Raw genomic sequence first — 22,069 nt, forward strand, 5'->3', positions numbered from 1 at the left:
ACTTCCATTCATACCAGCAGCCTATCATCTGATCACTTCCGGGGCCCCTCACTTAGGTTCTAGCATATCTCTGGGACTTAACACGTTTTTTGCTTGAGAAAACTAAGGGGCTTTGCTGTATTTAAGGTTTCTCCCTCCTCCCCACCCTGTGATTAAAGAAGGAATTTAAGAGACGATGCCACTTATTCAAAAGTAAGTTTCCTAATGGCCCTCTACGTGTAGTGAGTAAGATAGCAAAAATCCCTCTCCTGACAGAGCTGACATTTGAGCAGATGGCTGGGGCAGAGAAGTTTCCGGCTAATATGGTGGCTCTTATCATGAAAAGCTGTCTGAGAAGGAGGCAAATCTTTGCCTTTAGCCAGGTTGTTGTTTTGCAAGGAAGGGGTTCGAAGTTGTGAAAATAGGAAGGTAGGAAGGTTCACAGAGGCTCTCCACGGCTGGTGAAGGGCTGCTCTCACCAGGGCAGAGGAGTCCAGGTTGCCCAGGAGGAGGAAGAGCCCAGCTGAGAAACGGAGCTAGGGTTGCAGGCTCCCCGGTGGAAACAGCAGAGGCCCAGGCTGAGGACACCCCTGGGGACACCCCACCCCCACACCCCCCCACACACCCCCCCACCGAGAGTGCAGTGAGTGAGGGAGTTACGTTGAGTCCCTGGCACAGTTTTGGAATCCCCACCTGATTCTTCACAAAAATCCATCTGGGGCCTTTAGACAAGTTCAGTGTGTTCTGGGTCAGGGGAGAGTGGCAGCCAACGACAGGGACAGGATTCAGGAGGAAGCTGTCCCACTCGCTGGCCATAGGGTGGCCGTTGGCTGAGGAGAGCGCAGGTTCCTGGGCCTGAGAGCTCGGGAGATGGCACGGGCTTCCCAGTCTCCCAGAGTGTGGCATGGCCGAGGGGCCAACAGTCCCGGCTTAATCTTTAGTTTGGGTACGGCACATTCTTCAGTGCTTCCTAAGAAAACATATAAGCGAGGTGCATTTTTCTGGCTCTCTGTGGAAGAGAGCCACACTGGCTCTCACTCCTTCTCCCTGTGCAGGGTAGGGAGGTGGGGGGCCTCCACAGTCTTCATGCACCCCAGCTCCCTGGGCCTCTGTGCCCTGTGTTAACCACACAGGTGTGCTCCTTTCCAGGGGGGTGGGGGGCAGCACTATCTCTACTGATTCTCTCCCTCAGGTCTTTGGTCAAAAGTCACCTTCTAGGTGATATGTCCCCTGATGACCACAACTTAAAATTTCAACCTTCCCCCTATGCTGTGCCTGTACTCCCCCTATTTTTTTTCTCTCCGTAGCACTCAGTACCAGCAGGTATGGGTTGAATTGGGTTCCCCTATCAAAAAAGATAGGTTGAGGCACCTGGGTGGCTCGACTGGTTGAGCGTCTGAGTCTTGACTTCAGCTCAGGTCATATCTCAAGGTCGTGGGATAGAACCTTGTACTGGGCTGCAAGTTCAGCATGGAGTCTCCTTCTCCCTTCCCCTCCCCCCTCCCCCTGCTCCTCCCCCTGCTAGCACTCTCTCTCCAAGAAATAAATAAAATCTTTAAAATATATACATAGACATTTGAAAAAATGTTGCAGTCCTAACCCCCCAGTGCCAGAATGTGAACTTATTAGGAAACAGGGTCATTGCAGATATAGTTAGTTAAATTAAAATGAGGTCATACTGGAATAGGGTGGGCCCCTGATCCAACATGACCAGTGTCTTTATAAGAAGAAGGATATTTGGAACGGGGGGACGCACAGGAGAACGCCACGCCCTATGGCAACAAAGCCAGCTGACATTTCAGAGTCATGGCAAAGAGGTGGCAATTTAAGCTCCAGAAGGTGGGGGGAGCACCCCAGGCAAGAGGGCAGGGTAAGAGGAAGGCCAAGGACAGAGTCCTGAGGAACCCAGCAGGCATGGCTGGGAGGGGAAAGAGAAGGGGCCGGCACAGGACTCTTGGAGAGTGGTGAGATAGAACAGGGGTAAAGCAGCACTCTCCCAGGGGCAGGCAGCTGGGAGCTGGGGGGCCTGGACTCAATCCAGGCCAGTGCTCCCACATGCTGGGCCACATAATCTCGGAGCTTCCCCAAGTGGGTATTAGCATTATCCAATTTTACTCATGAGACAGAGGATTTCCATTACCGAGTAAGTGGCGGACCCAGGGGGAGCTCACAGTTATAGCCTCCTGTCTCCAATGCTTCTCGCTGAAACTGGGATGGGAGGTGGGGGCAGGGGAGGGGGTGGCAGCCAGTGGGGAGGGGGTGGCAGCCTCAAGAGCGGCCAGGAGGGCATTGAGATAAGAACCCAGGGGTTGGTAATCTCCGGGGCCACCAGCTTGGACCGAGCCCAGGCTGGAGAAGAGTGGGGGGCGCACAGGAGGCCAGGACATGGGTGCAAGTGTGGGCAACCTCTTTGGAGAAGTTTGGCTACAAAGACGAAGTGACACGCGGGGTAGTAACTGAAGGAGCAGTGGTTGCGGAGGAGGGCTATTTTAAGCTGGAGGAAATCTGAGTGTGTCTCAGAGCCAGAGCCAGCACAGAAGGGGCCATGGAAGGGGCATTAAAGAAAGCAGCCGAGGAGTGCCTGGGTGGCTCAGTGGGTTAAAGCCTCTGCCTTCAGCTCGGGTCATGATCTCAGGGTCCTGGGATAGAGCCCCACATCGGGCTCTCTGCTCAGCGGGGAGCCTGCTTCCCTCTCTCTCTCTCTCTCTGCCTGCCTCTCTGCCTACTTGTGATCTCTCTCTCTGTCAAATAAATAAAATCTTAAAAAAAAAAAAAGAAAGAAAGCAGCCGAGGAGGACCATCGGCAGCACCTGGCGGCGGGGTGGGAGGGGCGCAGGGGCACCCTCAGCGTGGGCTCGGGCCCCAGAAAGCCCCTGGCAGGTGTGCTGCAGATCTGGGGACAGAAGCAGAGGCCGCGTCTGCTGGCACCTCTGTTCTGTGAGAAGCAGGAGGCAAGGACATCCGAGCAGAGTGTGGGGGAGGAGAGAGGGCAGGGGCTGAGAGAGGGGAAGTTTTGCCATAACTCAGGGGGAGACAGAGCTGGCTGGAGCGAGGGCCAGGTATGGCAGGGTCCACTGCATGGCCATTCTTGGCGCCATCAGTCTGCCCGGGGCTGTGGCGTTCCTTGGAGGCACTCTGCAGTCAGGTGTGAGCTCAGAGAACAGAGAGCGGCATCACTCCAGGGCTGCGGTTCTACCAGGAGGGCCCCGTGCGCAGAATGAAGTCAGGAAATGGGCAAGAGTGGGATTGAGATGATGCTCAAGGACTGGAAACTGGAGGGGCAGGCAGTGGGGGGCAGGTGGGACTGAAGAAGAAGGAGAAAGTCGAGAGGGCAAGGTCAGGGACCATCTTGAAGACATCTGAATGTGCAGGTTGAAGACACAAAGCACAAGAGCACCTGAAGTCCGGGTCTCAGAGACAGAGGTTCTGAACCACGTCCGGGCAGACAGAGGACTCACAGGTGCGGGGCGTGAGGCTGAAGCCTCAGCTCTCCTGGCAGGTGTGAGACTCACATTAGTGTGTCCACTGCACCTTGGAAGGGAAGCCCGGTGGCCATGGAGGCAGAGGACGTTCCTTTGCACATGTTTGTTTGGTATTTTTATTTTGCCTAGGCAGGACATCCGTGTGGCGCAAGCATTCGCATAGTACAAGGAAGGGTGCTATAAAAAAATAAAATAAACCAATCCCCTCCCGACAGTGGGTTCCCTGGCCCAGAGGGAACCATGTTCCCACTTTCTTCTGAATGGGGGCTCCTTTCTTCTGAGGCAGAGGGTAGTGGCGGGGTAGCTCAAGTTGGCTGTGTGGCCTAGGGAGAAGCCTTCCCCACTTGTTCCTGGCAAGGGCTCCTCCCAGCACATCATGACTGCTGGGGCACGGGCAATCCTGGCCACTCGGTTCCCAAATTTTTTCTTCTCTGGCTGCCAAGATAGCCCATTTCCCAGCTCCCCACCCACCCCCCTGGATTCTTGTCCTCTGTTTCCTCGCCAGCCCCTCTTCTGCCTTGCCTTTAAGTGGTGTCCTGCAGGTGGCAAGCTCAGGCTCCTCCCATCTTGCCCCGACCACCCCACCAAACCTAACCATTTCCCACAGCTCTGTGTTCTGGTTCTAGCAACATCAGGATCCAGAATGCTCTCTGCAGACCCCCAGCCTCATACACCAATTGTCCACCCGACAGTGCCCCTTCAAATTCCACACACCAGACCTGGACTCGCTGGCCATCCTCGCTGCCTGTGGCCCCTACCTGAAGCAGCCTTGAGCTGGTTTATGGCCACCCCGGTTCTGTTTGGCCCAGGACTGAACCAGGCCTAGATTTGGTGAAGAGACATCCCCTTTCTTTGGATCCTGTAGTTTGGGATGTCTTGACAATCCCCCCCTCAACACACACACTGTGAGTCAAGCATGTGACTGAGGCCTAGAACATTCTATCCTCGAGAGCATGGTACTCCAGGGTGAGTACAGAGTCAAAGAGGCCAAGTCTTTCAGCTGCTGCAGGGGTTTGGGCTAACTGACCTGAGGGATGACCCCTCTCTTTCCTGACAGATTTGAACCTGAGAGGCCATGAGGCCAGCATCCGGCCTCACACGGAGGCTGAGACTAATAATGAGCACACTTACTGCGCATTTGCTCTGTGCTGGGCCCCCTCATGTGTGAATCTCAGCCATTCTAACAAAACAAGGCAAAGCTAGGCCCTGCCTTCACCACTCTAAAGAGGAGGGACTCAAGCCACTGAGGGATGAAGCATGTTACAGAGCTCACACTGCTAGCGAATGTGGGGCCGGAGTACATATCCAGCCAAGTCCCTGCTCTGACCATTGGACCCCCGGCCAGAGGCTGACAGCAGTGAGCAGACCAAGCCCCAGAGGAAAGAGACACTAAGGCCGCTGCTCTTATCGTCTGAGACCAGAGTCACAGCAGGCCTGAGGCCAGAGCTACCCCTAGGCTTTCCAGTTACATGGGCCAATCAATTCCTTCTGCCCAAGTCAAATATCCTTTGGGTTTCCGGTAAATTCTGACCCAAAAAGTCCTAACTGATAACACATCCCCTCAGTAGGTGGCAGGCATCTCCACCCCCTCAGTAATCCAAAGCAGGAGCAGGAGCTAGATCCTCCCCTCCTCCTTCTCCCTCATCCCTCACATCCAACTCGTGACCAAAGTCTGAACCCTGTATATCACTCGGATCTGTCCCCTAACTTTCCACCCTCGTCCAGGCCACTGTGAGTTTGCTGGCTTGGGGGCTCCGGGGTTTTTTTGTTTTTTAGATTTCATTTCTTTATTGACAAAGAGTATAAGCAGGGGAAGCAGCAGAGGAAGAGGAAGAAGGAGACACCCCGTGAACAGGGAGCCTGACACAGGGCTTGCTCTCAGGACCCTAGGATCATGACCCAAGCTGAAGGCAGACCCTTAACCTACTGAGTCACTCAGGTGCCCTGACTTTGCCGGGTTTTGATCACAGCCTCCCTGCTGTCCAGCCTGCTCCCACCTACCAACTTCCCTCCCAGTCCCCTAAGATCTAGATCTTACCATGTCACTTTATAGCTTGAAACCTTCTAGATACCTCCCTACCCCAGGGTAAATGCCACTCCTCTCCAACTGCCACCCCTCTGGTCTCATCTCCCTCCATACCCTGCTTGTAGGCACCCCCAGCCTCACACCCCTCGCACCTTTGTCCAGAATGTCCTTCTTCCCACCCCCACCGCCAGCCCTGTGAGTGCCCTTTCAGTACACCACCTTCTCTACGACACTCTCTGCTCTTAGCTCTGCTGATGCTGGGCATGACTGATGGTCTATGTTAACCTCAGTTCTGTGAGCAGCGCTCTTTCCTGGACTGTGAGCTCCTCAAGGGCAAGAGCTCTGTGGCGTTCACCTCCTCCCCACCAGGCCCCAGCACCTGCCTGGCACAGAGCAGTTACTTGGTCAATACCCATGGAGAAGATGAATAAGTGAAGGGTTCCCAGGAACAGGGTGGGTGGTTCTAACCTCTCCTTGGGATGGTCGGGTTCAGGGGGAGAAAAATAGCATCACATGGCAATTACAGTGTAGAAAATCTTTTTATCTATGGACAAGCATATGACCTGTTTGATCCTCATAAGGACACTGCTGCCCCCATTTTATAGATGAAGAGACGGAGGCTCGGGATGGTTTACCATCTAGAATTCAGGGCACACACTCACAAAATCCGCTCTCATTTCAAAGCACCTCTGGTTAAGGCTAGGCTAGGATTAAACCCCAGAACACCAGTTGAAGGAAGTGGTGCTCTGGCTCACACTGGCCACTGGGGGGCAGCCAAGTGCCGACATGAGCGTTACTGTGGGCCTCCACTTCCCTACCCTCCCTAGGAAGGATTTGGCTCTGGGTGTCGAAGGGGAGTAGCCACCACTGAAGAGAGGCTAGGGCAGAGGGGCCATGGCTGGTGATGCTCTTTCAGGATCAGCTAGAAACAGTTCAAACTGGAGGGAGGGTGGGAGCAGGATACCACCAATGTCAAGAGTCTAGAGCTGAAACATAGACTGTAAATAGGACACTTGCATTACCAGTGTATTTAATAACAAGCCACGCAAAGTGATAGGGCATTGCTGGGGCACCAAGATCTCCAAGTGGACGATACTGACCCACGGCCCTCAGCAGGGACAGGTCACTGGCCTGTTGGACCACAGCAGCCCGGTATCAGTTATGGGAAAGGGGCGGCACACGTGTTGTCGGAGGCCGGCCAGTCAGGGGCGTAGCCAGCATCTGCTGCACTGAGCATCCAAGGGCATTTGTCCACTCCGGCGCCCCGGACACGCAGTGGCGGCTCAGGGCGCTCGCTCATCCCTAGAGTGCTGAACCCCCAGCCCCATGTGCGGGTGCGGGTGCGGCAGGAGGTGAACGGAGCAAAGGAGAGGCGGGGCTGAGCGCAAGGATCTTGGGTAGATGCCTCACCACAAGCCAGCTTTCTCCTGGTCTTGTCTGCACCGCTCAAGGATCAAAGGCAGCAGGTCCCCTGGTGCTGTAGGAGGGCGGCAGAGCTCTGGGAGATACACCACATGAGGCTCAAGAACCTGCAACAGAGATACCCCCCCATCTTTGCTGAGGAATGAACTGGATTAGCCCCCCCACAGCCCTTTCCAGCTCACGGTGAAACTTATGAGCCACAGGAAAGTTAAGGCAAAATCACCCATTTGTGGCCCCAGCCTCTCCCTCAGCGATAGTGCAAGATAATGGAGCCAGCCTGCTGGGGGTCCAGACGCCCTAGCCTTACTCCACGCCGCTCAGACCACACCCACTGCCCCACCTGTCGCTCCAAGCCACAGTCTGAGAGTCGGGAAGACAGCAGCACTCATTCCCCAACTTTCTAAATTTTCTTCCTCCCCACTCAATCTGACAGCCTTGGCCAGGGTCAGAGTTCCATAGTAAAGATCCCAGTATCTTCCCCCAAGAACATCGAGGTCCCCGGCACAGGCCAGAGCCTGGCTCTCCAAGCACTGAGCTGAAGGGACAGCAAAGGCAGGAAGTTGAATAAAGAAAGCCTTTGCCCACCCCCTCGGTCCCCCCACTCCAGCAGACACAGGACGCTAGGGGCGTTGCCCTTCCCTCTACCAGATCTCTCTACACCCCTCCACCAACCAGACTTGAATCCAAATGCCAGTCCGGAAGTCATCACCCTCACCTCTGCTCCATCTGCCCCCTCCCCTTGGAGTGTCTTCCGCAGAGGCACACTCCCGCTGACCCTCTGAGCTCACGCCCACCCTCAGGCTCAGGCCAGAAAGCTGAGCCCAGCTGGCTGGGGGACAGCTGCCAGCAGCTGGAAGGCTGTGCCCAGCAACAGAAGGCTATCTAACAAGGCCGCTGGGGAAGAAGGGTCAGGAGGGAGGCAGTAACCTGGGGGTTTGGAGTTCTGGTCCCAGATACCATAGGCCAAATAAGGGAGTGTGTGTGAAGGTTCATTCTTTCAGAGAGAGGTCATGTTTTGCATCAGCTTCTCCAAGAGTGGTGGGAAATCAGGGACAGAGCAAGAGGAATAACTGGAGGAGGAACCTCCTCGCACAGGGACGCCCCCACCCTGAGCTCAGAATCAGGAGCCTCAGGCTTCAGTTCCCGCTCTGTCATTCACTGGACCCTGTCACTTTCTTGTCTCTGAGTGTCCCCATTTGCAAAATGAAGTGTTCAGAGTGGATATGGAAATTCCTCTATCCCGGGCCGCAGAAGAGCACAGGGTGAGGAAGGGTCGAAAAACAGCAGAATGTTATCAGGCAAGGGGGCAAAGGGACCTGGATACAACAAAAAGAGAGCATTCTCACCCCTCATCTGGCATGCTGCAAAGGGAGGTGGCCCGGGTCCCCCAGCTCCAGCCCGCTGCCCTGATGCCAGGGCTAGTCACACGCACACAGCCCTCACTGCCCTGGCCAGCCCTCTCTCCCAGGGGTGGCAGCGGCGTCCCTGAAATGAGGAGTCCACAGCTCAGCAAGGCCAGTGTGGCACAACTACCCGGGATTAGAGCTAAATCCTGGGCTGCTCCATGCAGTGATCACACGTTGTCAGCTTCTTAAATGCTCAGCCGCGGCCCGCCCACGCCCCTCACCAGCCTCCCTTGACGTGCCCCAACTTCCTTCTCAGGCAGAAGCTAGGACTCTGCCTCTGCACTTGGCAAGCAACAGGTCAGAGGAACCGCCAAAGAAGAGCCCCACAGAAACCTCCCAGGAGCCCAGAGGTGCATCACCGAGCAGAGGAGAGAGACAGGGAAGGCTTCCCCGCCCATGGCTCCACCCAAGATGGCCTTGGCCTGGAGTTACCTTGTCTTGAGGCCACCCAGGCCCTTCCCTCCAGATGGTTCTTGTCCTTGGAGAGACAGAGACAGGAGAGCCAGAGCCCCCACAGCTGGGAATCCTCAGCCCCAGCTTCCTCCAGCAGTGCGCTCATGAGGCCCCCGGCTGTCAGGAACCTCACCACCTTCCCCACTCACGAGGCAAAGCTCTGGGCCACACCTGCCCCCCCACACACACACCAGAACAGGGTCTGGGGGAGGGGAGACCCCACCTCACCTCCCCATCCCCTAGAGTCATCCAGGCCCCTGGTTCTGCCATAAAACAGGACCCAAACTCCCATCTCTGCCTCCAAAGGGAGGCCACAGAGAAGAATCTTACTCAGATCCCCTTCTAGTGACAAGACTTCAGGAAGGAGAGGAGGCAGAAGCAGGAGCCAAAGGTCTGGATCGTCACTGTTTCTGGGGCAGTGTGTCTCCTTTAGCCCCCCAGTGGCGGGGGCTGGAGCTGGGCCTTAGCTCCAAGTAGTGCTGGGGCAAAGCGGAGGCTGGATACATGCAGGGAGGGGCTCCAAAGCACACTGCGGCCCCTCCAGAGCCCTTCTCCCATCCGCCCTGCCTCACCCTCACACCTGGTGACCCTCACACTTGGTGACCATCGTTCTAAAAAAAAGGACACGGATGGGGCACTGCTGCGGGAGAGACACAGAGGGTGGCAGCCTCTTCCCTCAGGTCCCAGCACACCCAGGGTAGCCGCAGGGCCCACCCAGTGGACATGCAGAGCCCAACCCGAGTCGCTGAAGAGCTGTCCCCCACCGCTCTCACCTGAGCAGGCGCCAGCCTCGAGGGAAGGACGTGGTGCCCCCCGCTCCGCAGCCGCCATAGGGTGCCCAGTCCTGGGCCGCCTGGAGGCCCGCGACCCTGGAGTGCACGGGCGCCTAGGAGTCGTCCTCGCCTCCGCTGGCACTGCTGGGCTCGGCCTCGCGGGACGCGCGCCGCTCGCGGACCAGCATCGCCATCAGGCCCTGGGCGCGGAGGAGGAGGCCACCGCCCAGGAACAGGACCCCGCAGAGCACGAGCAGCGACAGCACTCCCAGCACCGCCGCCTGCACGACACGCGGCCCCTCGGGGGGCTCCAGCGGCTCCCCGGACTGGTTGCAGCAAGAGCTCAGCCAGGTGGCGGGGGGCGAAGCGCCCGCTTGGGAGCCTTTCATGCTGTGGCGCCGCCAGCTGCCCAGAGGTGCGGGAGCCCGAGCGGGAGAACAGGCGGGCGGGCCTGGGCTGCATGGGGGAGGTGCCCGAGGGGCGGATCCCAAGCTCCGTTTGCTCCCACCCTGCGAGCAGAGCTCCTCCAGCCCCCTGGGGTATTTCTTCCTGTCTCACAGCCCATACACCCATCCAGTCAAATCCAGAGTCGGGTCCCCAAGGCTTTCCTTCTCCCATGGCAAAGGAACTCAAGAGATAGCACCTCCCTTCGAACTGAAAAAATCTTCCAGACCCCACCCCAGGTGCTGATGGTGGGGTGCTGCACCACTAAACAGGGTACAAGACTAGCAAGCGTTCCTGGGCTGTCCCTGAGCCAAAGCTCAATACTGCAGGTGGCCCAGGTGCCCATTAGAACAGGAGGCAAATGAACGCCTCCAAGACCTGAGGGGCACATATGCTTACTCCTCCATCATCCCTTCTGGGAACCTCTTGGAGTTGGACAAGCAGGCCAGTGCCTCTTTGGGCCCATAGCAAGGAGAGATGCAGGGTAGAACTTCAAGTCCTACCCTCATTCCTTTGCTCAGGCCCCAGAGGTCAAGTTACCTACCGATGAGCAAGCGAAGTTGAGTCACCAGGGCTCCTCTTCTGACCCCTGAGTACATCAGTCCCCTACCTCTGGGAAATCATAATGCCAGAAAAGAATGGAAAGGTTACTGTCCTATCCCCCCAAGGGGAGCTCAGTGCCAGCGGGGTGTCCCATGGCCAACCTGGGCTTGGGCATGGAGCAGAGACCAGCTGAGTAAAGGAGAAAGTCTCAAAAAGCTGGGATGGAGGGAAGACCCTACTGCTCAGATCTCCCGAAAGACAGCAACCTTGAGCTCTCTTTTTAAAAAAACTAAGTCACGGCCAGCAAACAACTCTGTCAGGCAACCAGCCACTCAGAAAGGATTAGCTGATGGCCGGCTAGGAAGAAAAGACCCCCAGACTCCAGCAGGCCAGGTAGGGATTAGACACCATTAAGGACCTGCTAGGAAATGGCCTTCCCCATCTCCCAAGCCTTGAGAACCTCCTGAGTTCTCCCAATGCCCCAAAGATCAAGGGCAACACTTCACTACCACAGGGCCAAGGTGCCTGGAATGGGAGAAACGTGCCAACACTTCCTGGCCACGCTGGCCACCTACCTGCTCCAGGACCTCGCACAAGACCCCACCACCCTGCACTCCATTTAGCCTGGTACAACTGCCCACATATAACCCAGAAGTATTACAAAAGAGGGAATAAATCCATAAGAAGTATACAAGGAGTTCACAGTTTGAGCATCCTGTTGTAGAAATGAGTGTGTTACCAAAGCAGTGTCCTAACAACCGGCAAGGCCCAGCCCAGTCTGGAAGAAGTGTCATCAGACACCTATCTCAAGTTGGCCAATCTCTCTCCAGAGAAGGAAACCCCCAACTAAATGAGCTTTCTGGTACACGTGGGGACCTGTATGTGCACTGTGAAGACACAGAGGATACTCTTTGAGAATCATCGTGAAGCCAGTCCAGATAACATAAAAGCCAGGATATCACAGCTTCCTCAGGGAGAAGAAACAGCAGTCATATCCGAAAGCAACAGCTCCTCCTCTGTGTCATCATTCACAGGACTGACCACAGTGACAACCGGGTGGTAAACACCTGCTTATGTGAACCCACAACAAAGTACCAACTGGTCAGTTTTAATCTATCCCCCGCCCCGTTCCCTTTGTATGGGAATAATGGCCTCAACGCACACCTGCATCTGCACAGGTCAGAGAGTGGTGACATTTCAAGGCAGGACACAGGCCCAGGGAGAGATGGCTCAACCCAAACACATTCTCAATTTTATTCACCATCCCAGAGATGGCTCTTCCATACATTTGAGGAAGGGGGACCCCCACAGGGGTGCAGAGAGACAGTGAAGGACAGACTTGACCATGAGCAAAGGTTAAAGGGGATGACCAAGGACTGGCAACCACAAAACAAGGAAGCCAGGGGTGGCCATTCCAAGTCTCACCAAGGAGCCTGAGCAGGCTCCAGAGCCCCAAAGGCCCCACTGTATGATCCCTGGAAGCCAAGGTCTGCAAGCCATCCAGGAGAGCCCATGGCTCCAGTAAGGCCTAGAGGGCAAGGGTGTCTTTGATGAGCCTACGCATGGTGGTGGTGACCGAGGTGCCCAGGGCATCGGTGATCTGGAAGGAGATCTTGTATAGGTAAGGCTGCACATCCCGCAAGCCCGTGTCAAACACGTTGTCCACCTCCGACTGCGTGGGCATCTTGGGCAGGTACTCATGCCGGTTCATGACCTCCACAATGTTGATGACCTTCTCGCAGAGCTTCTCGCCCACCTTCTCCCGGCAGATCTGCCGCTCCTGCTCTGTGGCCAGAGCGACCACGTGCACCTTCACTGTCCACACTTCCCAGGGGATGCACTCATCGGAGAAAGGCCAGCGTGACTTCTTCTTCTGGTAGAACTCCAGGGACATCTGCCCCAGCCCATCACCTCCAGAGTTGCGCAGCGCGTCCTGGGGAAGGAAGAGGGGTAACAGGTGAGAAGGCCGAGTCACCCTGTGAGTGCCTGCTTCCTACGCCCCGGGGAACTAGGCTCTCCTAGCTTTACTAGTCCTTCAGGGAAGGTAGGGAATGAGACGCACAGGGGGCAAAGGATTCGTGTGAAGTGACACAGCAAAGTGCCACCTAAACACAAGTGTTCCTAGCAAACCAACAAGATCTGTCTCTAAAGAAAAGCAGAAGAGGGGACTGAAGTCCAATGATCCTTAACTAGAAAAAAGGACATCAAGAGGGACACCTGGGTGGCTCAGTAGGGTAAGCATCTGCCTTTGAGATTGAGTTCAGGGGGAGGGGGTTTGCCAGGGGGTTGGGGGGGGTGGTCCCTGCTCAGTGGGGAGTCAGTGTCTCCCTCTGCCCCTCCCCCCGCTTCTCTAATAAATAAATAAAATCTTTAAAAAAAAGAAAAAGGAAACCAAGAAACAGAAGGGGGAAGGACAGACCAGAGCTGGCTTCTCCGCCTTTTCTGAGAAGCAAATGAGACCATCTCCTCCAAGAATTCTGCCTAGCCCCTACCTCCAGGGGGTGTGGTGGCCCCACACTGGTCCTCCTAGAGCAGCTGGGAGCCTGAAGCACCCTTCCCTCTGAGTTAACACCAACTCGGAGAGTAAGGGTGCTTCCCTCAAGTCCTGAACTGTCCTTCAAGGGATAATTCTCTCCTTTATGGACAGAGCAAGGTCACGGGTCATGATGGCTAACACCTCTACAAAGCTCACAGTAAAGCCAGGCTGGTTCAGGCACTTGACATATTTGACTCATTTAATCCTCATAGTGCATATGCCTCTGAGGCAAGTACGATTATCCTTCCAGTTTTACATACAGGGAAGCCGAAGGCCGGGGAAGTGGCATCACCTGCCCAAGGTCACACACCTGCTGGGTGGTACAGCCTGGCCCCTGAATCCATGCTCTTAACCATTATATGCTACGTGCTTCTCACAGGCGTCTATAGCCAGACTTAGGATGGACGGCTGACTACCACAGCCTCCCTTGAAGACGGACTGGGAAACTCTAAAGAACTTACCCTGTCTGCTCTCAGAGGGATAAGAGAGTGCAGTGAGGGGGAACACTGTGGCCTGGGGGAGGGTCCACGTCCTGCCATGAGCACCTGGCGCCCAGCACCATGTAGGGGCTCTCCAAATGTTTGTGGAATGGAAGTCAGAGAGATGGACGGCCCTCCTCCTCTCACCTCAGAGATGGCACCTTAAAAAAAATTCCCCCTTACTTGAAAATTCAAAATAGCCACACACTGAAACAGTGAAACACTACCGCCCTGAATGAATACAAATTCCCACTGCCCGAGGTGACCAATGTCAGCAGCCTGGTGTGTCCCTGCCACCTTCCTCCAGGCCCACACAGGCACGTACAAACCTCGGCCACACTGCCCAAAGGGATGCTCCGTGGGATGGTGAGCGCCCGAGCCCAGCGAGCCTCCCTCTCGGGGAATTCCCCAAGGGAAAGGAATTTCATGAAAGGGCAGGTGGAAGCCGAGAGGAGTCCATAGGAAGGGAGAGCTGAAGAGTCAGAGAAGAGGTCCAGCCTAGGGTAGGAGGGGTGGGCAATGGGCACCCGAGGGAACCCAATGTCCACAACGTAAGGGCTGTCTGCTCTCCCTCCCCGGGGGGTTCTCACCAGCCCCTTCCCCTGCCCTGTCCAGAGCCCTCCACCCCGCAAGGAGCACTGAACACACATCTGTGTCTCAGAACATGGAAGAACCCAACAGGAACACTTGTGAAGGGAAGGCCCGTCCAAGAGCAAGCCGGGGTGGGGCGGGGGGGGGGAGACATTCGTGGTGCGCCTGCCACCCGCCGTGCCACACCCCTACCTTGAATTCCCCAACAACCTTGCGCAGGGCACGGTCCAGCTCCTCTGAGGAGACCCGAACGTAAGTGAAGTCGATGAAATCACAGTCCACATCCTGGGTGCCCACAGTGCCGATGGAGTAGGTGCCCTCCTTCTTGTAGTGGAACTTGCCGGTGCTTCGATGCAGGAGCACCGTGTGCAGCACGGCCAGCATGGCCTCCTCCACCTGCCGCCCCTCCACCGACACCTCCAGCACCTCCGAGCGACAGTTCATCCTGCAGCCAGGAGCCCGCACCCGCGGGCAGGACAAGAACGAAAACAGGAGCCGGGGGGGCTTCACCCCAGCCAGGGGCCACCCTGCAAGAGCAGCCAGGTCAGAGCACGGACACGTGACCCGTCTGCTGCCTTCCTGGCCCCACCAGCCTCTGCCTCCGTGGCCCTTCTTGGCATTCTGACGGCACATACTGCCAAGGAAGGCTCTCAGGATCAGAAAGGGAGAGAGCTTCCAAGTTACCAGTCCAAATACCGGCCAGGACTTGACCTCAGGACCGCATCGCGCGCCATGTCCCGCAAAGGCTCACCGCCCCTGTCCACCACCAGCCACTGAAGGCGCGCACGGCCCCTGCCCCCGAGAGGCCACAGGACTGGAGGAGAGAGACGCAGGTGAAGGCTATCTGACTGGCCAGGATACGAGGTGGAAGTAAAAAGCAAAGGAAGGTAGGAGTCCGACTGCCTAGGACCTTGAATGGCCAGGTTAAGGCACTTGGACCCTGTGCTGAGGGCAGGGAAGAGCCAATGCATCATGGTGCCAAGATCAGATCTGTGCAGCAGAAAGTGAACCAGATGAAAGGTGAAGGATGGCTCTTAACTACCTTGTGGCCAAAAACTGCTCTGAGAAGTCATTAAAAACTATGAAGGCTGGAGGGTGCCTGAGGGGCTCAGTGGGTTAGACCTCCACCTTCGGCTCAGGTCATGATCTCAGAGTCCTGGGATCGAGTCCTACATCGGGCTCTCTGCTCAGGGGGGAGCCTGATTCTCCCTCTCCCTCTGTTCGTCCCCACCGCTTGTGCACTGCCGTTCTCTCAAATAAATAAATAAATCTTTTTTGAAAAAAATGAAGACTGAGCTCTGACACCTGACTAACAGACACACACACCTCATATCTCCCCTCATACCAGGGCCATCAACAAACTCTGGGGTAAAACCTTTCAGATTTAAAGCAAAAAGGCTGGACAAGAAGTCCAATTAGAGGCCACAACAACAGGGACAGTTACAGAGGCAGCACAATGGGATATGGAGGAGTAAAGTGCAAAGTGTGGGGATTTTCACATCCAACAGTCCTAGGTCGAACCCCAGCTCTCCTACATCTTGTTCTGTGATTGCAAGCAAATCACTTAACCTCTCTGAGTGTGTTTTATCTGTAAATTTGGATTCTTGTGAAGATCAAATAAGATGATCAAATAAAATAAATTTAAAAATCAAATAAAAAAATTTTAAAAATCAAATAAATCAAAAAAATTTTTAATTAAAAAATCAAATAAAACGATCAAATAAAATTTACAGTCACTGGTTTTATCCACTCTTCTACAGTAGAAGAGTGGATAAAACCAGTGACTCTAAAGCCAGACAGCCTGGTCTGCAACCCCAGCTCTACCACTTGCTCACTGGGTGACCCTGGGAAAGCTACTTAACTCCTATGTGCCTCAGTTTCCTGAATCTATATAAAGGGGATCTATAAAAGCTACCTTGAAAGGACTGTCCCAGGGGCGCCTGGGTGGCTCAGTGGGTTGAGCCGCTGCCTTTGGCTCGGGTCATGATCTCGGAGTCCTGGGATCGAGTCCCGCATCGGGCTCTCTGCTCAGCAGGGAGCCTGCTTCCTCCTGTCTCTCTGCCTGCCTCTCTGCCTGCTTGTGATCTCTCTCTGTCAAATAAATAAATAAAATCTTTAAAAAAAAAAGAAAGAAAGAAAGGACTGTCCCAGGGAGTGGATGAGTTAGCATCTGTAAAGCACTTAAAGCAGTATCTGGCGAGTAGTAAACAGTAAGGACCAGCCACTATCATTCACAAGGGTATCATTGTTGCTGAGAGGGGACACAGGCTATGATACAGCACTGGTGGACCGAGTGCGAAAGAAAGAACATACCTGAGGACCAAACCTTGTAAGTAACTGAATATGAGCCCCAAAGGAGAAGAACAGTCCCATTTCCTGCTGAGCATTCAGCTTATAAACCTGCCCTGACGGAGAACTTACCACATCTCACAGCAAACCATTCTGTCTTTGGACAGCTCTACTCAGATATTCCTTCTCCAGAAGGAATCCGCCCCTTAGCGCTTCAAACCCCTGGTCACAGTTTGGATATCAGAAGCCACACAGAATAAGTCTCCCTTTTCCACTTATGTGCCTTTCTGATATCTGGAGACAACTCTTCCATCACCCCTCACCCCTACCACAGGTTAAAGGTCCCCAGTCCCCATACACATCACATCTTCTGGACATCACATCTTCTCTGGCAGCTCTCCTCTAAGCGTATTTCAGTCTGTCTCATTCCCCATTAAAGAGCAGTGCTCAGCAGTGAACACAGGGCAGTCTGTGGACAGCTCAGAGATCAAGCTGGCTCTGCCTCTCACTTGGCTACCAGCGAGGGTCTACCTGACCTAGCAGTCATCCCTTCACAGGTATTATCCTGTCTTGGCTCTCCCCCAGACTGACAGTTCCTTGACGGCAGGGACTAGATCCTACTGGAAACTCCATGCCTGGAACCTAGTACAAAGTAACTGCTCAAAGCACCCTGATCAGAAGCCTCCAGGTCCTTCCACAGGTTGCTGGATCAGTTTCTCCTACATCAGGAGTCAAGCTCTGCCGCTCATTTCTGCTCTCTATAGTATAATTCCCTTCAACAGCTTCCCATCTAGAGGCTCCCAGCTCTGGCCCAGCTCCCCCTTCTTCCACCACTTCCCCCACAGGGGTCCCCCACAAACGTTCACCCAGGCCACTTCTTTCTTTGGCCCCACGCCCAGGCTCTTCCTAGGAAAAAGCTGTTCTTGGTAGCACTCCTTCAGGAAGTCGGTACTGACCAACGCCAGCCTCCTTCCCAGAGCAAGCCACATCTGGTCTGTGATGAACCTTTCTGTCCCCTTCCCCTCACCCCTGCCTCCTATGGGCGGGGAGTCTTCTCGAGCAGAGCCTGGGAAATCTCATGATTTCTCTGAAATCATGAAATCTCTGATTCCGCCCCCCCCCCCCAACGCCCCAAGGCCCAGGTCTGCAGAGCACAGCGCCAGCTTGGAGCCCAGGGCATCCCCATGCCCACTTACGCGTACAGGTTTGAGCGCAGGTCCTTCAGGTTCGGACCATGCCCTTGCTCCTCCTCGCGCGCAAATGCGCCTCGACGTCCGCGCCGGCGACTGAGCCCCAAAGAGACTAAAAGCCAAAACAGAAAGCTCAGCGTCAAGACACTCTGGCGGGCCCCAGGAAGAACCTTCCACCCGGATCCCGTGTCTCCCACCGCCACCACTCGCAACCCGCCGAAGTCCGGAGTCCAGGGAAGGATCTGCCTCCTGAGGTCCTGGGAGGTGCGCGGGGGGCGGGGGGGGGGGGGGGGGGCGGACCCTCCCCGCGCCCAGCCTGGCCGCACTCGGGAGTTCCAGGCGCGCCGTCCTTCCCGCCGGCCCGGGGAATGCCCGCGCTTACACAGGGGAAGGGGACAGACGGTTAGTCGAAACGGTCCCCCACAAACCCAAGCCTGCGTCCCACACCCGACGGACAAGGAAACCGCGCTCCCGGGGCCGCCTGACCACCGAAGCAGGAGGCGGTGCCGGCGGCGGAAGTCCGGGCCTCCGCCCCCCGCCAGCCGGGCAGGTTCCACCGGCTCCATGGGTCTCCGGCGGGGGTGCGAACACGCCCGGCCGGGCCCGACATCAGCGCAGCCGCCCCCCCCCCAACCTTACAGCCACGCCAGTGGACACAGAGGGCCACAGACTGCTCCGTGAAAACGTGCTTCTTTTTGTTTTGATCACCTCTCGGATATTTTTGATTCGATAGTAAAAAGTATCTCCCTCGTTTGGACGAGTCCATTCAGCCCACCACCGAGAGTGTTGTTGTGTTTCGGCTGGAATCACGCACTTCCGCCATAGAGATGGGATGGAAGGAGAGGCCAATGGGCTCTGTGCTGCCTCCTTAGACGGAGAGGAGTCATCGGCGATGACTCAGCCTCTGGAACGCAGGTCTGCTCCCCAACTCCGGGCGCAGACACCTGGATGGGACACCGATTCCCCCAAGATGAAGGGAACGCCATCCGGAGACGTGGCCTGGAGATGAACCCGGGCTGGTGCGCTGCGTGATGCTGCATGGATGGCTGAATTAGCTTGTCCAGCGTGCGTAGTAGAATCCCTGGCCCCACGATGCTGGAGAAAGGAGCTTAACCTTACCGTATTATCTTCATACAGGAGCGCTACTTGGTGCTTGACCATGACCGATCTGGTGACAGCTCTTGTAAAGCTCTTAATTCTGCCATTGCCCCCTGTGTGAGCCTCTTGACGTCACTCCTTCTTTCTGATTTTCTCCTCTATAAATGGGGTGCTGTTGTGAGGATCACAAGAGATAATTCATATGAAAGATCTTTGTGGAATGTAAAGTGTTATACGAATGAGTGCATTTTTAGTGCTCTGTAACTTCCAGGAGAATGTTTGGTTTTCCGTGTAGATCGTGAGTCTAGAATAGGCAGAGGTCTGTACGTTTTTTGTTCATGCCCACAGAGCCTGGGATGCACCAACTGAGACTCACTGGCCTGAGTTGTTTACTTGAGGATTAAGATGCTCATTTTCCTAACACACTCTCCCAAAATAATAATATTTATTGAGTGAAATGTAGAGAGCATGATTCTAAGTGCTTTATGTATGTTAATTTAAGCTTCATCATGATCAATACTAGAAGGCAGATAAAGACACTGTGGCTGGGAGAGGTTAAGTAACTTGCCCAAGGTTACCCAGTAAGTAGCAAGCCTGGGGTTCAAATGCAGGATTCCATACCTCTACAGAAGATCTCTTTCTGGTTTCTCCATGCACTACCATTCTCCAATACACCCCACTCAAAGCCTTCTCTCTAGTGGGAAGATGCTCTGATGAGTAGCGTCTGCTAGTTTTCTACAATGGCTGATTTGAAGCTATGGGACATCCCTGAATGCAGAGTCCAAAATGAATGAAGGATTACATTTTGATCATCAGTAGTACAATGGGCTCACCAGCACTGGTACCAGCAGGCTCCAGCACACCCTTTAGGACTGCCCTCTCCCACCAGCTTTTCTTTCTTTCTTGTTTGTTTTTAAGATTTTATTTGTTTAGTTATTTACTAATGAGTTATTTATTAATTTGTGATTGATTGATTGATTGATTAATAAACTAAATTCATTTATTTATTAAAAATTTTAGAGAAATGGGTGGGAGAGAGACTGTGAAGAGAGGGTGGGGGAGGGATAGGGGAGAAGAAGAGGGAATCTCAAGCCAACTTGGCACTGAGCATGGGGCTCAGTCACGTGATGCTGTGATCCCCACCTGAGCCGAAATCAAGAGTCTGGATGCTTTAACTAATTGAGCCACCCAGGCGCCGTCCCGCCAGTTTTTCTCAACCCCGACACAACTCCTTTTCTAGCTGACATTCCCCCTCCTCATCAGTTCCTTAGTCCCTCACCCTCCTCTCCATAGCTGGGCCCTGGTGCAGCCTTGGTCCCTCTGGTTTGTCTTTGTCCCAGGTGCAGCCACCTGTCCCCTGGCAGCATCAGAGTACCCCCAGGGCCTCAGGAAGGAGAAAACCACCTGCCTTATAGACCAACATCTTCTGGAGCCTGGACTTAACCAGGAGGAATCAGCATAAAATATTGAAAGAGTGTCTGAGGAGCCAGAAGAGGGAGACCGAAGGAAGTAGAACCAGCCCTGGATGGGTGGGGGGATCAGAACCTAACTCCCAGAGACTGCCAGTCAGGGAAGGGAGTGGCTGATCTCTCCTCTACCCCTGACACCCTTCATCTCAGGGACCTTCGAGGCCACAAGACTGACATCATCATCACTACTACCCATCACTGAACCTTATTAGGCACAATGCCAGCACTTCGAATGCACTATTGTGTTGATTTCTCCAACTACCTTTGAAGGTAAATGCAATCTCCCCCCCAGTTTACAGATAATGAAACTGAGGCTCAGTGATATGTAATAATTACTTTGATAGCTAATTTTATGTGTCAACTTGCCTGTGCCTCAGAGTACCCAGACATTTGATCAAACATTATTCTGGGTGTGTCTGGGAGAGTGTTTTTCTGAAGGAGATTAACATTTGAATTGGGTAGACTTGAGTAAAGGGGATTACTTCCTCCCCTAATGAGGGTGGGCCCTGTCCAATCAGTTGAAGACCCAAATAGAATAAAAGCTCTGACCCTGCCGTGAAAAAGGAGAACTCCTGACTGCTTTCAAGCTGGAACATTGGGTTCTTTTCCTGCTTTCAGACTTGAACTGAAACACCTACTCTTCCTGGGTCTCCCGCTCGCTGGCATTTGGAACTATACCCCAGCTTTTCTGAGTCTCCCACTTGCTGACTACAGATCTTGGGACTTATCAGACCTCCATAACCACATGAGCCAATTCCTCATAACAAATTTCTTTCTATAGATACACATCCTATTAGTTCCGTTTCCCTGGAGAACCCTGACTAATACACTTGCCAAGGCCACACGCTCCTCTGTCCTCATTCCACCCACTGTTGTCCCTCCTCCAAAACTCACCTTGTCCCTGGAGCCCTTCCCGCCTGAGGCTGAAGCTGAGCCCCCTCACCTTACTTATCTCTGGCCAGATGCTGGCCAATCCTTGCCTCCTCTTACCTCCCCAAATCCTTACAGGGCTGTTCCCACTGCACCTCAGACCTTGGGTCCTATGGCCACATGGGTGGTCCTGTCAGGGAGGGAGGGTTCAAAAAGCAAGACTGTGTGGGGGCGTGTGGGTGGCTCAGTGGGTTAAAGCCTCTGCCTTCGGCTCAGGTCATGATCTCAGGGCCCTGGGATGGAGCCCCACATCAGGCTCTCTGCTCAGCGGGGAGCCTGATTCCCCCCACCCCTGCCTGCCTCTCTGTCTACTTAGGATCTCTCTCTCTCTGTGTCAAATAAATAAATAAAATCTTTTTTTTTTAAAAAGTGAGACTGTGTGGAATGAATTACCCCACCCTATGACCCTCTCTTGATGATCAAGATATAATCTTTTTTGTTGTTTTTAGAGATTTTATTTATTTTTTTTTAAAGATTTTATTTATTTGTCAGAGAGAGAGGGAGAGAGAGCGAGTGCAGGCAGACAGAATGGCAGGCAGAGGCAGAGGGAGAAGCAGGCTCCCCGCCGAGCAAGGAGCCGGACGCAGGACTCGATCCCAGGACCTGGGACTATGACCCGAGCCAAAGGCAGCTGCTCAACCAACTGAGCCACCCAGGCATCCCAAGAGATTTTATTTTTAAGTGAGCTCTACACCCAACACGGGGCTTGGACTCATGACCCTGAGTTCAAGAGTCTCACACTCTACAAACTGAGCTAGCCAGGCACCCCTTCAATCATTTATTCATCTACTTATTCATTCATTCATGCCAGACATATGTAACTGTCCACATGCCACGCCCATGTCATATCAAGGGGGACAGTGTGGCCCTCTGGAAGCTCAAAAGTCTTGCAAAGGAAATGGACCAGGGGCTCCTCCTGAACTGGAGAACGTAAGAGCTGGTATGAAAGAAAAGGCAGC

At 54.4% G+C, this 22,069-nt stretch overlaps 2 protein-coding genes and 1 long non-coding RNA gene across 7 annotated transcripts; 1 reads left to right on the plus strand and 2 right to left on the minus strand.

Annotated features, from left to right (window-relative positions):
* Positions 1–6,307: 6,307 nt before the first annotated feature.
* On the minus strand, positions 6,308–10,086 carry SMIM41 (small integral membrane protein 41). Its single transcript, XM_047741969.1, has 2 exons — positions 9,542–10,086; positions 6,308–7,016 (listed from the first exon to the last, which is right to left on the minus strand). Exon 1 carries the CDS (start codon positions 9,928–9,930, stop codon positions 9,655–9,657), a length of 276 nt encoding a protein of 91 aa, XP_047597925.1. The 5' UTR covers positions 9,931–10,086; the 3' UTR covers positions 6,308–7,016; positions 9,542–9,654.
* Positions 10,087–11,752: 1,666 nt separating this feature from the next.
* Positions 11,753–18,355, minus strand: ATG101 (autophagy related 101). 5 transcript variants are annotated; one of them, XM_047742663.1, is made up of 4 exons: positions 18,248–18,355; positions 17,620–17,725; positions 14,327–14,661; positions 11,753–12,461 (listed from the first exon to the last, which is right to left on the minus strand). In XM_047742663.1, the coding sequence occupies exons 3-4, from the start codon at positions 14,576–14,578 to the stop codon at positions 12,057–12,059; spliced, it is 657 nt and encodes a 218-aa protein (XP_047598619.1). In that variant the 5' UTR covers positions 14,579–14,661; positions 17,620–17,725; positions 18,248–18,355; the 3' UTR covers positions 11,753–12,056. The 5 variants fall into 5 exon arrangements, with proteins under 5 accessions (XP_047598619.1, XP_047598618.1, XP_047598622.1 ...); XM_047742662.1 differs by lacking the exon at positions 18,248–18,355 and adding an exon at positions 17,996–18,154 and having other exon boundaries at positions 14,327–14,579; XM_047742666.1 differs by lacking the exon at positions 18,248–18,355 and adding an exon at positions 18,042–18,111 and having other exon boundaries at positions 14,327–14,579.
* Positions 18,356–18,419: 64 nt separating this feature from the next.
* On the plus strand, positions 18,420–21,273 carry LOC125107509 (uncharacterized). Its single transcript, XR_007129577.1, has 3 exons — positions 18,420–18,632; positions 20,052–20,450; positions 20,799–21,273. It is a non-coding gene; the product is annotated as an uncharacterized LOC125107509 (long non-coding RNA).
* Positions 21,274–22,069: the final 796 nt, after the last annotated feature.

Source organism: Lutra lutra, chromosome 8, assembly GCF_902655055.1.
Source record: "Lutra lutra chromosome 8, mLutLut1.2, whole genome shotgun sequence".
NCBI lineage: Eukaryota > Metazoa > Chordata > Mammalia > Carnivora > Mustelidae > Lutra > Lutra lutra.